This window comes from Blastomyces gilchristii (assembly GCF_000003855.2).
Source record: "Blastomyces gilchristii SLH14081 genomic scaffold supercont1.44, whole genome shotgun sequence".
NCBI classification, from domain to species: Eukaryota; Fungi; Ascomycota; class Eurotiomycetes; order Onygenales; family Ajellomycetaceae; genus Blastomyces; species Blastomyces gilchristii.
Window position 1 is genome coordinate 1 of NW_003101639.1, and position 16065 is coordinate 16065.

General features: G+C 29.9%; 2 protein-coding genes across 2 annotated transcripts; both read right to left on the reverse strand.

Annotated features, from left to right (window-relative positions):
- Positions 1-8618: 8618 nt before the first annotated feature.
- On the reverse strand, positions 8619-9652 carry BDBG_09442 (uncharacterized protein; the record flags this gene model as incomplete). Its single annotated transcript, XM_002620141.2, has 3 exons — positions 8619-9007; positions 9064-9357; positions 9430-9652. Coding segments are annotated over 3 exons (703 nt in total), but the record flags the coding sequence as incomplete, so codon positions are not given.
- Positions 9653-14140: 4488 nt separating this feature from the next.
- BDBG_18022 (uncharacterized protein) lies at positions 14141-14378 on the reverse strand (the record flags this gene model as incomplete). Its single annotated transcript, XM_031725615.1, has 1 exon — positions 14141-14378. A coding segment is annotated over one exon (237 nt), but the record flags the coding sequence as incomplete, so codon positions are not given.
- Positions 14379-16065: the final 1687 nt, after the last annotated feature.

The following is a 16065-nucleotide window of genomic DNA, read 5'->3' on the forward strand; positions in this document are numbered from 1 at the left end:
AATTTTCTTAATTATTTTATTAAACTTGAACTTCATAATCAGCTACTGAGATAATACAGACTATATATAACTGTCTCATAGCCTGAAAGAATAGATCTCTCTCTGTATTTAATAGTCTGATAATGTTATTTAATAGTCTTTCTGTCTTAACAGTTCTTTGTTGAATATAATATTTAAAATTCAACTTGGAGTTTAATCATACTTCTAATCATTTGATATTTAAACTGGGTTTAATCTCTCTATTTAAAAGAGTTAGAGATAGTTCTTTCTCATTGAATCTAGAAAAGAAATAAATTAACTCAGTTTTATTCATATTAAATTGAATTTAATTGATATCTGCTCTGATAAGGATTTTCTTTACAGCTTTTTCAATCATTTTTAAATTCTCTTTAATAGTTTTTGAGCTGTAGACTAGATCAATATCATCTATATAACTGAAAAATCACACTATTTTCATATTTCTATCTTTGAATAGATATACAGTGTATATTATAAATAAAATGAGTGAGATTGAAGATTCTTACAGTACTTCTATTTTTATCTCAGTCTTATCTTATTTCATTTTATCAAAGAAAAGTGATATGATTCTTTTAGATATAAAACAGTTAACTCATTTTATTAGAGAAAGTGACAGTTTTAACATCTTCAAAGTCTGAATTAACTTTGACTTTGAAACATGATCAAATGCTTCTTTTATATTAATAAAAACTGCAGTTGAGATCAGATCTTCATGCTTTGCTATTTAAATATCATGAACAACTGAGAGAATAGTGTTAATTGCAGAATATTGTTTTCTATCTCTCATTTATTCACTGAATAAAAGAGAGTTATTAATAGAGCTTATAAAAGATAGTTAAGTAGCTATTATCTTTTTTAAAATCTTTTCTAGACAGTTTAATAGAGATATTACTCTATATGACTTAGAAATTGAAGTTTTTCTATTAGATTTTATAAGAATTACTTCAGTGGCTTCTCTTCAGTATTCAGAATAATCTTCATTTTTCAAGAGATTGAAAAAGAGCTCAAAATATTCATTCTTTAAGTAGAAATATGTATTTTGAATAATCAAGTTATTAATTGAATCAGGCTCTGCAGCAGTTTTAACAGAACTTGAGAAGATAGCTGACTCTAATTCATCTTATGTAAGATCAGGCCATTCTCAGTCATTTTTATTAATATAGTTAAGAAGTGATATATTCTCTTTCTCTGAATCTGAATCTGAATCTGATAAGTTCTGAAAGAGAATTCTCATAAAAGCTTGATATTTTTTCTCAAAAGAGTTTGCTGTATATAATTCATTCTGAAACTCATATTCTAAGGCTGGAAGTTTTGCTACACTTCTTATTTTAATATAGTTAAAAGCTTTAAAAACTTTCTTCTCTTATGCTTCTTTAAGAAATTTATTCCAGCAGTCTGTTTTAGCTCTTTTAATATCTGAAAAATATTGATTTCTGACAGCTTTGAACTCTTCATCAGATATTATATCATTCTTTCAATCTCTTCTAGCAGTAGCTAATACTTTTCTTTTAGATGAGATATTCTCATTTCATCAAGATTTTGAATACTCAGAAGATTTTCTCTTTGAAATATTATCTCTAACTCTTGTTAGAATAATAGATGTAATAAGCTTCACTCTATTCTTAAGCATTTCATTTGAGATATCTTGATCAGAATTTTAATATAGCTCATTCTGTCTTTCAGATTTTAACAGTTTTATACTTTCTTCAACTGCTTTTCAATCAGCTTTTTCAAAGTTAAACTGATTAGAGAGAAGAGATTTTCACTCATTTATTTTTCACTCAGTTCAATATTAAATTGAATAATCTCATAATCTGATTCTGATGTCTTATTTGAATTAATAAACCAGTTTACAAGTCTTCTTTTCATTAGATTTTATAACATGAAGATTAGATCTATAATAGATTTCTGTTTCATGTCTTTTCTAAAGAATGTTTGTTAATCAGACTTATTAATCAAATCTATTAAATGCTCAAAGATTTATTCAATCAGATTATCAGCTCTTACTACTCTCTTACATTCTGAATTTCATCAGAGATGATGTGTATTGAAATCTTCTATAATTATAGAGTTTCTTGATGAAGTTATATTCAGAAATCCTCTATCAATTATTCAGATATTGTTATTTTTCTTCAATGACTTTTCATTATAGATATTTATGAGCTGTATAGTATCAAACTCATTTTCTTTATCTATAATATCACTCACCAGAATATCAGAGTCAGATATGATATCAAATCTTAGATTAAATTGATATCTTGATCTCTTTCTTTCATAGATCACTACTCTTGACTTTATCTCAGACTTTTGAGATAGAAAGCAGTAATAGCTTGAATGAGAAATGATGTAATTTTACTCAGCATTAAAATTCAGTTTCTGAAGTAGTATAAAATTAACTTTTTATTCAAATGTAATTTGAAGATAAGAATAAATATAATTTGAGTTTCTATTCACATTATTTTAAATAAATGTGATTTTTGAAGAGTTTTTACACTTTTTTTATTGTTTTTATTGTATATTCATACTAAAAGAGAGTAGAGATAGAGTAGAATCTAGTCACTATCATCAGCTAGTAGATTATAACTATTTTGAAAAGTAGAGATCTCAACTGCTTACATTATATCTAGTTTATTATCAGAGTCATTTCTCAATTCTCTAATCTTAACAGAAGTTTGAGAATTCAAATTCTGTTTACATTTAACTGAAGAATTGAAGTTTGAATATTTAGATAGTTGAGAGTTTCTTCTTTTTAAGCTTGCAGTTATAAGTCTACTAACTTGACTCTTCTCTTCAGTTCTAGATTGACTTTGAGCTTTATCTTTTCTTCAGTTCTTTTGAGTTCTAGAAGTAAATATACATTCTTTTGAGCTAGATGTATATTTTTCTTTACAATTAGAGCACTTAAGCAGAGTATATTAACATATTTCATCTCTTTTTGAGTATGTTTTATATTTATACTCACTAGTTTTATGATCTCTGACACAGAATGTACATTTTAAGTCTTTAAAATATGAGATTATACAGTGTTCATATCTTTGACAGTTTAAACACTATATTTGAGCTTTGAGATTCATTCTTGAGTCTTTGTATTCATGAACTCTCATTTTCAAATCTATTACTCTTACTTCAGAGATCTTTAACTATTCAAGTGTTTTTATATATACTAGAATAGAGACATTTCTCCTGCTTTGTCTGAACTCAATTGAATTTAGTTATACAGGCTTCTTTCTTAGTTAAATAGAGTTGTATTCTTTCAATTTATTTTTAAGAAGTAGCATATCTTCTGCACAGTCAAAGATTTCAACTAAAATATTATAAAGAATGAATTTGTCTTACTTTTCATCTCTTTCAGATAGAATTATTATATTTAACAAAGATTTTACTGCTAACTTTCAGAGATTCTTATTCTGAATAAGAAATTCAGCACTGAATTCAGACATTGTAGTCAGAATAATGAAGTTTTCAAAGAATGATAACTTAATTAAAGCTATAACTGATTTTTAAACTTTAATATCAGTTATTAACTGAGAAAAGAACTGCTGATTAATTTCATTTCTGATTCTGAAAATGAGATTTAAGTGTAGCTTATTTCTTTGCAGAATATCCTGATTTAAGACTTTGAGAATAAGTCTTCTATTTCTGAAAATTTGACAGTTTTTCTCTTTTTATATTTTCTTTTTCACTGTTCTATGAATAGAGATATGAGCAGTATTCTTCTCAGTTTTCTCAGAATTTTGAGCAGATTTTGAGACAGCAGATTTAGACATAGCAGATTCAGTTACTTAAGTATATATTTTCTTCTGATTCAAAGAAGAAGAAGAAGTAGAAAAAAAAGAAGAAGAATAAGATAAAGACTCAGTGATTATACTAGGAATTTTCAATGTTTTTTGAACTATGTTTGAGATTTCAAGTTTGAACTTGATCATCTTCTGTAGTTATCTAGTCTGAGTATGAAGAATTAACAGAACTTCTTTATTCATCTCATTTAAACACTGCTTTTTAAGAATCTTGCTTACTTTTTCAAGTTTCTGTATTTCAAGAACTTGTTATTTCTCTATTTCTTCTTTCTTTCTTCTCTTCAGAATTTCAATCTCAGAAATAGTATTTGAGAAAGCATCTTTTTTCACATCAACTGAGTGTATTTTTGAACTCATTATTCTCACTCAATGAAAAGTTGATCAGACTGTTTCAATTGAGATATTTCTAAGTCTGTTTTCAATTGAAAAGTTGATCAGACTGTTTTAAAAGAAGAATAAAAGACTTTTATATATAAAACATCTGATTTTTTTCACACTAGTTCAGTAACTAGATTAGATTTTTGAAGAGAATCTAATAAACTAAAATTGATTTTTAAGATAAATTAATAAAATCTTTACAATCTCTTTCTTAGAATACAGTGAGAAAGAGTATGATATCAATTGATAATAAATCAGATAATATGACAGTTTTTGAGAGAAAAACTGATAAAAAATAAATCAATTTTTTACAGAGAAATTAATTAAAACTATTCAATTTTATTCTAAATTATTCAATTCTTCTCACATAACAAGTATGCAACTCAAATCAGTTAATAAAGAGTGTAAAAAAGAATTAAGTATTAATAAAAGCTCTTCAGTTACTGAAAAAGTAATTCTTACTTAAAAGAATATAAAATTATAACAGAAAACAGCTCTGTTTTTAATTCTTTGTAAGAATATTATATAAAACTCAGAGAAAAACATCTTACTTTTTCAAGAGAAGTAAAAAACTATTTCTAAGATCTTTTTTTTTTGTATTAACTGCTGTAGAAGAATAAGATAGAAACTGCTAAGATATACACTACTGTATATTCTCTATCAAGACTTTCTCTCTTCAGAGTCTTGATATTATAGAGAATATAAGTCTGTTTTTATATAATAATATAAATATTGTCAGTGAGATGTAGAGGAACTGGTTATTTATATCTTAAAATAGAAGACTTTGTCAATGATTATATTAATATAGAGTTAATTCTTAAATTCAATAGAAATCTAGTGTTACTGTTCTCAATCTCTTACAGAATTTATTGAATATTGAGATATTAAAACTAGATTTAATATATCTCACTATACAGGGATCAAAGACTCAGTCAGATCTTAAAGTATACTAATTTTATAGTTATTAATATGCTGTTGACTCATTGTTCACTGATTATATATTAAATGCTGTTACTGAGATATCTTTTTGTATTATTCTGTCAGAGATAAGTCAGATTGAGAGAGATAGTATAAGAATGAGACTTGATATTGAAGTCTAGATACACTGATAACAGACTGTGAAGATTGCACTTCAGAAGTGTCTGTTAATTATATACTTAATACTATCACTGAGATATCTTTTTGTATTTTTCTGTCAGTGATGAGCCAGATTGAAAAGAACAGTATGAGAGTGAGACTTAGCATTGATATTTTGAAATATCAAAGATAGACAGAGTTTTCACAGAGATTGCTTCTCAGATATCTTCACAATTACAGATTGAGAATCTTTCAAAATCAAGAAGATTGATGTATATGACTATGTCTCTTCATCTTACAATTTGTATGGCACTTTGGCCCAGGGTTGTGATGTGATAGGGGTGAACAGAGGATAATCCCACATGGGAGTTTTGAATAATGTCTAGTTCATGTTTGACTGGATAACTCCACCACCACACGGGGTATGCGGTCGGCGATGGGGTCAAAATGCTTGTATGATTGAGGGCTTTTCAATGAATCTATCGGCGGGTTCTTATTCGACAAATCGAGCGAGTTCGTGGTGGAGCGGTGTGACCATTGTCGATGAGACAGGAATTAAATACTTAATAGACTTTCTATCAGAAACTTAAGCAGCTATAAGAAAATAGCTGAATTCAGAAATATATATATATGAAGAGATGAAAATTAATTAGATATAGTCTGTTAAAACAGCTATATACTTACTATCTTTTAATAATTTTGATTTGTTATAGTCTCTCTTTACTTTACTTTTTCTTTTTTTTTATTCTTTTCTATCTATCTATTTAATATATCTATCTTTAAGACTGTGTTCTCTTTTCTTTTGTCATGATATTATCAAATCATTTCAAAGTATCAGAAGGTGTTAAAATACTGTAATTTGTAAACAGTTTTTATATTCTGAGCTGGAATTTTCTGATTTTGCATATCTGAAATTGATAAATATATAATTGTTAACTTTATAGATATAGCAAAAACTCTGAGAACTAAAAGTTCTTAGATAGATATCATAGTCTCTGACTGCATACATCTATAATTGAAGAATAATAATAATAATAGTTAAGAATTTATACAGTTCTTACAATTAAAGAATTAACTGTAAATATTTATTTTTTATATATTCTGTACAAATATAGCTGCAGATTTATACAGTTCTTACAGTTAATTTAAACTATTCTATTAAACAGAAGATTGCATACAGAATTAAAAATAAAGATAAATGTAAAATTAAAGAAGAAGATGATAATAAAGAAAAAAATGAAAATGAAAATGAAGAAAAGAGAGAAGAAGAAACAGAAGAAGAAGAAAAACAAGAAAAAAAAATTCTTTATAATTATTAAATAGAATCTCTCTCTTTATAAATAATTTACTATTATTATAATCTTAGTTTTCATCAGTTCTTTTAAATATCAGATCAGAGATAATAGTATTAAGTTATTTAATATTAAAAATATTGAGATTTAATATTTACACTATGAGAATATCTCTTTTCAAAGAAAATTAAATCATATTCAAAGTCTCTTAGAAATGACTATTAAATTTATTAAAAATAATTAAATAGTTTATAAGTTATATAAATGTTTTTTCTTTTTAATTAGTTATTTCAGAGTACAAATTAATGATTTACAGAGAAGACTAATAATGATGAAAATATTCAATTCTACTATATTGTGATCTGTCTGTAGAATTGCTGTTTTCTAATGTGAACTAGCTCTGCAATACTTAGCACACCAAGGCTTGTGTGCTACAAAAACATTTTAACAACAACCAACTACTCTAAGAACAACTCCATCAGTCTTAAATTTTATATGTTCTCCTTGTCTTGGCACTGATTTGTTTTCGCAAGCATTACGTCCGCCATAATACTAATTTTCATGCGGGGGTTGGAAAATTCTGTTTTCACATGCAATTCGCCCGCCACAATAATGCTAACAGTAGTTATCAGCCTTGCAGCTGATCTGCATTCATGCTTCGGCCTGTTCAAACTACCATTTGAAGCCGTTGACTCCATAACCTCCACTGACAGTACCTACAATCAACTCTTCAAATGCTCTTGTCCGGAGCTTCTACAGCCTTCTAGTAACACGTACCCTGCTCCTCTCACCCTATCGCACGATCGACCGACCATCTGTAAAGTTACTGGCGCTACATTGCGCTATTGCCTATATTCTAGAACTTAGCGCTACGGGGACATCCATCGACCGCATCATCCGGGACATGGAAGGGGTACGGGTTCGGAGTATAGCCCAGCTAAGCTCGGAAGGATTGTTGAGTTGACGTTAGAGGGGTGGTTGGATGGTGTGACTGCTTAACTGTTATACTAGAAAGTATCCCAGCAGTGATGCTCTTGGGCAGGCTCGCTGTCGATTGCACAGCCAGCGGGACTTGGTCTATCTCCCATTTTGTTTCCGTGTTGAAGTCCATTTCTGCTTTGAGCTCCAATTTCTGTGTTGCAACCTACCTGTGAGGCATTTTCCCTTCCCATTGAAAAACATTGCATCCGGGTTCCTGGAGTGCGTTCAATACTGGGCTGCAACCTTTTTGATGCTGAGATGAACGGTCCCTCTCCCCTAAGGGGTTGATGAGGTGAGAGATGTTAAGAAGTGATCGTGGCGTCCATAACACAAGCCCTGAGTGGTGAAAGACAAAATCCCAGTAGTGAGAAAGGAATGATGACATCTTTTTCTCAGGTGGGAAATTTGAAAGTGAACAAGAACCTAAAACCACAAATAAATGATCAGAGACCGTTGGTCCTTTCAGAGCCACAGATATCGGACTGATGACCTCCGCCGCCTTTAGGCCGCCGTGGCCACTGATTGAAAGGTTTTAGCCCCGAGCGGTTCATGGGCCACGGTTCATAGAGCGGTTGATCTCGATGGCCACAGTCTTCAGTACAATGGCATGGACTTATGTGCATCAGACCCCAGCTCTTTGTCAGTCGTCTTCAGCTACTGTGCCTTCAACGCAGTTAGCCTTCAGACCCTAGATTTGTGTCCTCATTGAGTTTTGGACAACCCGCTACTAGTTGAAAGGTTTTAGGCCCGAGTGGTTCGAAGGACCGGCTGGGCTCGCCCAGGTGTCCTCAGAGAACCCCTCGTCCCCAGAGAGATTGTCCTTCTCAGGGAGCTTCTCATCCTCAGGGAACACCTTGTCCTCAAAGAACTCCTCGTCCTCATGAAGCTTGTTCTCCCGAGGGAGCTTCTCATTCTCAGAAACCTCATATTCTCAGAGTTTTGTATTATGTTTCTGAATTACAGTCTGTTTCTGTGCTATTTTGAGAAATCTTTATCTGTTCACTGAAAAATTATCTTGTAATTATGTTTCTGAACGGCATTCTGACTTGTAGTAACTTTTTCTGTAAGAAGCTTCTGAGAATTAAACATAAATATAATTATTTTTTCAGATCTATATATCTTATATATTAGTAGCCTTTATAATAGATACTTTTTTTATATATTTTGTCTACTTTTAATATATGTTACTGTAATATATGTTACTGTAATATATGTTACTGTAATATTAAATTTTCAATACAGTATTCAAAGCATTTTCTTTTCAAGCTATTGTACTTGTTAAATTTCTGCTATCTCAACTGACCAGCTTCTACCAATCATTTGAATCTCGCGGATGAACTGATTACTCGCTGTTTTGAAACTCTCTGTGAACATTGTTGTTCTTCCTACTGGGTTTGTATCGTCAGCCTGGTAGAAGGGGTTCTGCAATAGCTTAATATACGCAGTTTGCAATACTCGGAATGCCTATTTCACCTATGTCAGCGTAGTCAATATCTAAAGATGTGCAGCCTATGACTTGCCGGTTTCAAGTCTGAATCACGGAGACCGACGAGAGGTGCCATCTTCTTCTTGTCGACGCTAGATGTGACATTCCCATCCATGTCGACGATAATCAAAAACTTGACACCAGTATTCGTTAGCCACCCATAGGCAGCAAACCTCTCGTCGAAAGAATGTAATAGGCCCAAGTACTGATCCACCGACGTGTGTTTCCAGCGTATTGCAACCAGATCAAGACATGAGTTTAGGAGAAGCGAAAGCTCGAGGCGAGAGTCCTCATGAGGTGGAAATATTGAGATATGGAGAGGATTGTCCTGCATCGCTTGTGTCAGTTTCGGTGTGTGGTCCAACGGGTAAGCTGAGGTACAGCCTGGGTTTTGTCTTACGAGTTTTCCAATTATGCCGATACATGCGATTGAAGGGGATCCCATACCCTTCTCCAATGCAGAAAAGTTGAAAAAAGTTTTCATCATTGACACCCTCCCGATGAGCTGGGCGGGCTGGCTTTGCTTGAGCTCTTGACAGTTGTACGTCATAACGAAGAGCCAGCTCAATCCATGAATTGACTTGGATAGAATAGAGGTCATGTGATTAGCAGCGCCAGAGACTACCTAGGTATTCGTGTGGGGAAGGAGCTAGCTACTGTAACGTAATCAACCACCCAACGCCCGCGTACACCCAACTAGACTGACCGTGTGACCGTGTCTGGGACCAGGACCAAACTTTACAGTTGTCACATTGCCTAAAAGCATTACTCCTGATCATGGTTTGTGTTCATCACATTGATCTCAAATAGACTGGTCACTGAAATCATGAATTTCACATTTGATCTCATTTAGTCTGATTCTATATATTTCTTGATGTGAATTCTGCTGAGACTAGTCATTAAAAAAACATGCAAAGTAACTATATATTAAATCTCAAAATGAAATCATGACTTGAAAAAAATGAGAAAGTGATCTCATTTAATCTCATTTAGTCTTATTCTTAGCATAAAGTTACTATTTTTAGACATTTTAAGGTTTTTTTAGACTATTTTTAATTTTTTAAAAAGTAATACTTTTTAATAATACTTAAATAAGATTTAAAGTTATTTAAAGTAATAAAAATAATTTAAATTAAGAAGTGAAAATCATGATCTCATTTGAAAAATATAATAAGAGTAGATAGTAAGTCTTACTAAAATAGTATAAAACTACTATTTAATATTAAAACTATGTAATAAGATTAGTTAAATTGATAATAAGACTATTAAAAATTCTGATTCTGGTTTCAGACACAGTCACATAGTCAGTCTAATCTTAAATTATATTATTTTAAATATTAAAGATTTCAGATTCACTTTTCAAATAAAAATCTAGTCTTAAATAAAGAATATGTTTAAATTCTTAATTATATTTTTATTCTGATCTTATTATTAAGAATAGTATTAAATTGTAAGAGGTCTACACTGAATAGATCAGTATAATATTGATAGGTCTTATATAACAAAGAGAAAAACATTAGAGAAGAAAAGAAAGAGAAAGTGCAAGAATCAGTAATCAAAGTAAATATTTATACATGTATGTAATGACATACACAGTGATGCTTTAGAGTGAAAGAATATACATGTGTTCATAGCAGCTGAGAATCAGTGATCAGAAATGAGACAGTAGAAATCTATAAAGTGTATGAAATAGTCTATATAATTGATCAGGCGCAGCTCACTACATTAGTCCTCTTCTTTCAGAAGCAGTTTTCATTAGTCAAGAACTGCTGTTTCAGATAATACAGAACTCAGAGTTCAGATTGATTAATTATAGCTGACTTATTTCACAAGATATTATCAACTGCAGCTGTGTGATCTCTTATTAAGAATATCTTCAATCTCTCACTCAAGCTCATTATCTTCTTCTATAATCTCTGACAGCTGTCAGTCAGAAGTTAGTTGAGAAGAGAATAAATCAGTGACAGCATAGCAGAGTAAGCTTATATAAAAGATATTATAAATCTCTGATAATATGTCAAGATAGTAGTTATAACTATCTAGAACTTCTATCACTTTATACTTGATATAATAATAATCTAGTGTATAAGATGAATATGTGATTTGTATATTCTTAAGATTCAATTATACTAGATCTTCTATCTTATATTGTTCAGCAGAGTCTTAGTGAATATTAATTTAATTCTCTTAATCTTGTTTTACAGTTGTTATGAAGATCTCTACTCAATCACAGATATCTCAGAGCTTTATTACTATATTATCAGTGATCTGAATCAGACTGCAGAGATTCAGTATGAACTATATAATCTTTAGAAGATTTAACATCTTCATATAATAATTATATGTAAGAAAGAACAGACTTATATCTATTAAAATAATATCTTATTTATTAATAGTGATCTCTGCATGTAGAAGTAAATCATATTAATTATCTTATAAGTAATTATAGAACTTACAGAGATAGTTCTTTACAGTCTGAATTATTCATTCTGATATATTATCAGTCTTGAAGTGATAGACAGTTGATAGATAGTATATAATCTTGAGAACTTGACAGATTCTTGTTCAGAGAGTACTTATAAATTAATGACTCTGATCTGATACTATTAATCTTAGTAACTTATATATCTGATAGAATGAACTCTGTAAGAAGACTTCAATAACTTGTTTAGTATTTATCTTATCATAAGATTTTAATATTACATCTTTACTTAGTCAGTTAATAATGATCAGAATGTTCTTACAATTCTTACTCTTAAATAGATTAATAGTGAAGTCAATCACTACATCTCATCAGATTCTATCAGAAATATCAAGTGATTTCAGTAGATCTTTTCTACAGTTCTTTTATAAGACAATAGAAGAATAGTAGTTACAGTTTCAGACAAAGCATCTGATACTATTTAATATCTCAGATTAATAGAACTCTTAGAAGATCATTCTATACAGTTATTCACAGTCTGAATGATTAATTATATACAAATTATATATCTCTTGTATTATCTGAGTGTGTAAGAGTTCAGAGTGAGAGACTCAGTATCATTCACAGAATTATAGAGTGTTATTATTATTAATTGAATATTCTGAGATGTCAGTTCTTACACATAATTCTGAGAGAAATCAGAGTGCTTCTTATTATACTACTTCAGTGAGTGCTGAAAGAAGTTTATCAGTTTAAGCTGCTATATATCATAACTCATCTAATGTAGATTCAGAAGAAGTTAAGATATCAGTGATAGTTCTAATCAGAGAAGTATATATAGTGCTGTGAGCTGTTTTATCTTGATCAGCTAGTATCTTCAGATTCAAGAGTCAGTGCTCTCAGTTCATTCAGTAAGTATCTATTATATCAGATGATATATCTTACTCTCATTGTGAGAGAACATCTACTATCAAGTTCTGACTGTCAGAACAGTAGTATATTATAAAATGAAAGCAGCTTAAGAACTCAGATTATTATATCTATTATTCAGTGAGTTTACAGATAGTTGTGAAGTATTTAAGATTTTTATAATCTGTGATTATCTCAAATTCAGAGACACTTCAAAGTTCAGAGTTTCATTCTTCTAAACAGTATACAATTGTGAGAAGTTTCTTATCATAGATCTTATAATTGTATTCAGTGAGACTCAGTTTCTTAGATATGAAGATATATGATTATAGAATATCTTCATTATTATATTATAATATCACTTCTTCTGTTACATAGTCAGAGAAATCAGTCTCAATAACTGTCTCATGATCAGAATTGAATATTATCAGTAGAGAAGTATTAATGAATATCTTCTTCATCTGTATAAATGCAGCTTCAGTGTCTACTGATTATTGAAATACTGAGTCTTTCTTAGTAAGATCTGTAAGTGATCTCATAATATCTGAGAAGTTTTATATAAATCACTGATAGAAGTTAGTAAATTCAATGAAGCTTTATACATCTTTCACAGTATGTGAAGCTTCTCATTCAAGAATGACAGAGATCTTCTCAGAATTCATTCAAATCTTCTTATCAGCTTCTATAATAAAATCTAAGTATTTAGTACTCTTAACTTCAAAATCATACTTGTTAATATCAATTGATAGTTCTGCTTCTTATAGTCATTATAATACTCTTCACACATACTCTTGATATTCTTTTCTGAATTTATTAATGAAGATGAGAATATTATCTGAATAAGTAGATATAAACTTATCAAGAAAATCTCAGAGTACTCAGTTAATACACTTCTGAAATATACTGAGATCATTAGTCAGTTCAAAGAGTGTGACTATTCATTTAAAGAGATTATAACATATTCAGAATACTATAAGTTATTCATCTTCTTCAGTAATACAAATCTTATGAAACATAGTAATGATATCTAGCTTTATAAACTATTAAGCTTATCTGATCTATGCTAGGGTTTTATTGATAAGAGATAAGAGATATCAATCTTTCTTTATCAATCTGTTCAGATCTTAGTAGTTCACACAGAATTGAAGTTCTTTATCTAGCTTCTTTATAAAGAGAATAGAAGCTGCAGTGAAAGAGTTATTAATATATATAAATCTCTTATCTAACAGATCATTGAGTGTCTTTCAAAGAAGAAGAAGTTCATCTTAAGATATATTATAAAGAGGGTCTTACAGTGACTCAGAGTTCTTATCATTTTTCTTTTCTAACTTGATACTGCGATTCACTTCTGAGCCTTGTAAAGAAGGTATATTTATAATATTATCTTATTGAAAGACATCTAGATAATCATGATATTATTGAGAAAGTTTTGTATAAGAATCTATTATTATAATATAGAATAACTTTTCTAGAGTCTTCTTAATATCAGTCAGACTGACAGAATAGATTGATATATAATTCTGCTATCAGTGATCTTGTCAGTGACTCTGTCAGTGATTTTAATGATGACTTCTTTTTCAGAGTATTTTATAAGTGTTGACAGAGATCTGTGTAAGATTCATAGTCTTATGAATATCATCTTTATAAATTCTATCATTGTTAGAGAATATTAAGCTTCTGTTTCAAGTATTTAATAAGATGTCTTGTTCAGATAGTCAGATAAGTCTTAATATAAGATTATAATTGAAATTATTAACTTCATATATATAGACATCTTCACATTGATGTTCTCTCACATCTATGTTTAGTTTCACTATGTAACAGATACAAACATCTTTTAAGTCATTAAATTCTGTGAGAAGTTGAGATTTTAATAAGAGAATACACTGAAGATTATAATATCTTACAACTGAAGATTTTATCATTGCATAGTAATATAGATTACTGTCTATCATGGCTTTCATATTATACATATTATCAATCACAGTAGATACAAGAATCACATTTATTATTATTTTCTCTTCAAATTGTTATTATCTGATCTCTTCAAGCTTCTATTTATGAATTTGAACAGAAGCTAATCTTTTCTCTGTTTTATCAGAACATTCTTATAGTTATCTTCTGAATCTTTCTTCACTGCAATGTGGTTGGTATGAACAGACACTGATTCATCTTTCAAATGAGAAGACACTAATCTTTCTCTTGATTGAGAAGGTACATAGATTAATCAGTAGTTGAAATCAATGTGCTCTGATCAGTTATAGTTGATGCATACTTCTCATTGACATTGATCAGTGACTTCTTCAGAAGTGATCTCAGAAACTCAGAAGCCTGTTTAAACAGCAGAGACTCTTGCTTATACATAGATATTTGAGTCTACTCAATTCATAGCATCTGTATCATTGTTATTCTTCAGCACAGATATATGAGTTACTGAAGTGTAACATCTTCTATCACTATTCTGTATACTCTTGAGCTTGATAAGACAGTCATTCAATATCTGAAGCTGTGTACAGAAGTCTTTATAAGTCTGATCTTTATCTACACTTATAAGAGTCTGTAAGAGTTTGAAAGTTAATGTCTTCTTGAGTATACTAATCTTTATTTGATTCTCTCAAGATTGACTATTTACTTCTAGAATTTTGATGTTGAAGTTAAAGATAAATATTGTAAGAGAAGTGTTTCTCTGTTAAATACTCTGTAATCAATCTAATACTTTCTGTTGTATGACAGTGTCTTGAAACAGAATATCAAGATATTTAATAATATTATCAGATGTTTGTAACACTGATTCACATGCTTTCATTCATGAATAAAACTTCTGTTTTATATAATTCTTCAATTATTCATTGATATATCAATCTTAATTGATTAATGAACTGATGATATCTTTATCTACACTCAGTTTCACAAGCATTTCCATTCTTCATAATGAGTAGAGAGTGAGATTGAAAGTATTAAAATACATGAGAGTATCTAAGCATTCTTTCAGCACTTTTGTATTCATTTCTGTAGATATTGAAATTACATGAGTTAATTATTAAATCTCTTCATATTGACATTGTTAAGTTGCATGCATATCAGCTATTTATTGTTATTATAATTTCAATATTAGTTGAAGCCACTGTGATATTGTATCTATGCTTGCATTCAAGAGTTTCATATTATTATTAGACATGATTGTATCAATCATTGAATGTGTAATTGTATGAATATCTTATATGTCTGAGTGTCAGAACTCTCAGGTTTTTCACTGACATTCTCTTATAAAATCTTACTCTCTTTGTAAGGTCTTATTACAGAGTCAGAATGACTGATGAGCAAGCTTCTATCTGAGAACTATCTGAGAACTCAGTATCTGCTTAACTGTTTGACTGTTTCTCTATTTCTTACATGTTATTTATGCATTTGAATATCTCAGTGGAAAATTATTTCTAATGAGAAGATAATGCATGAATAATCATTTCTAATAAGAAGATAATGAATGTTTTTCTAGTGTAAGAGGCCTACACTGAATAGATCAGTATAATATTGATAAGTCTTATATAACAAAGAGAAAAATGTTAGAGAAGAAAAGAAAGAGAAAGTGTGAGAATCAGTGATTAAAGTGAATATTTATACACATACATGATGATGTACACAGTGATGCTTTAGAGCAGAAGAATATACACGCGTTTGTAGCGGCCGAGGATCAGTGATTGAAAC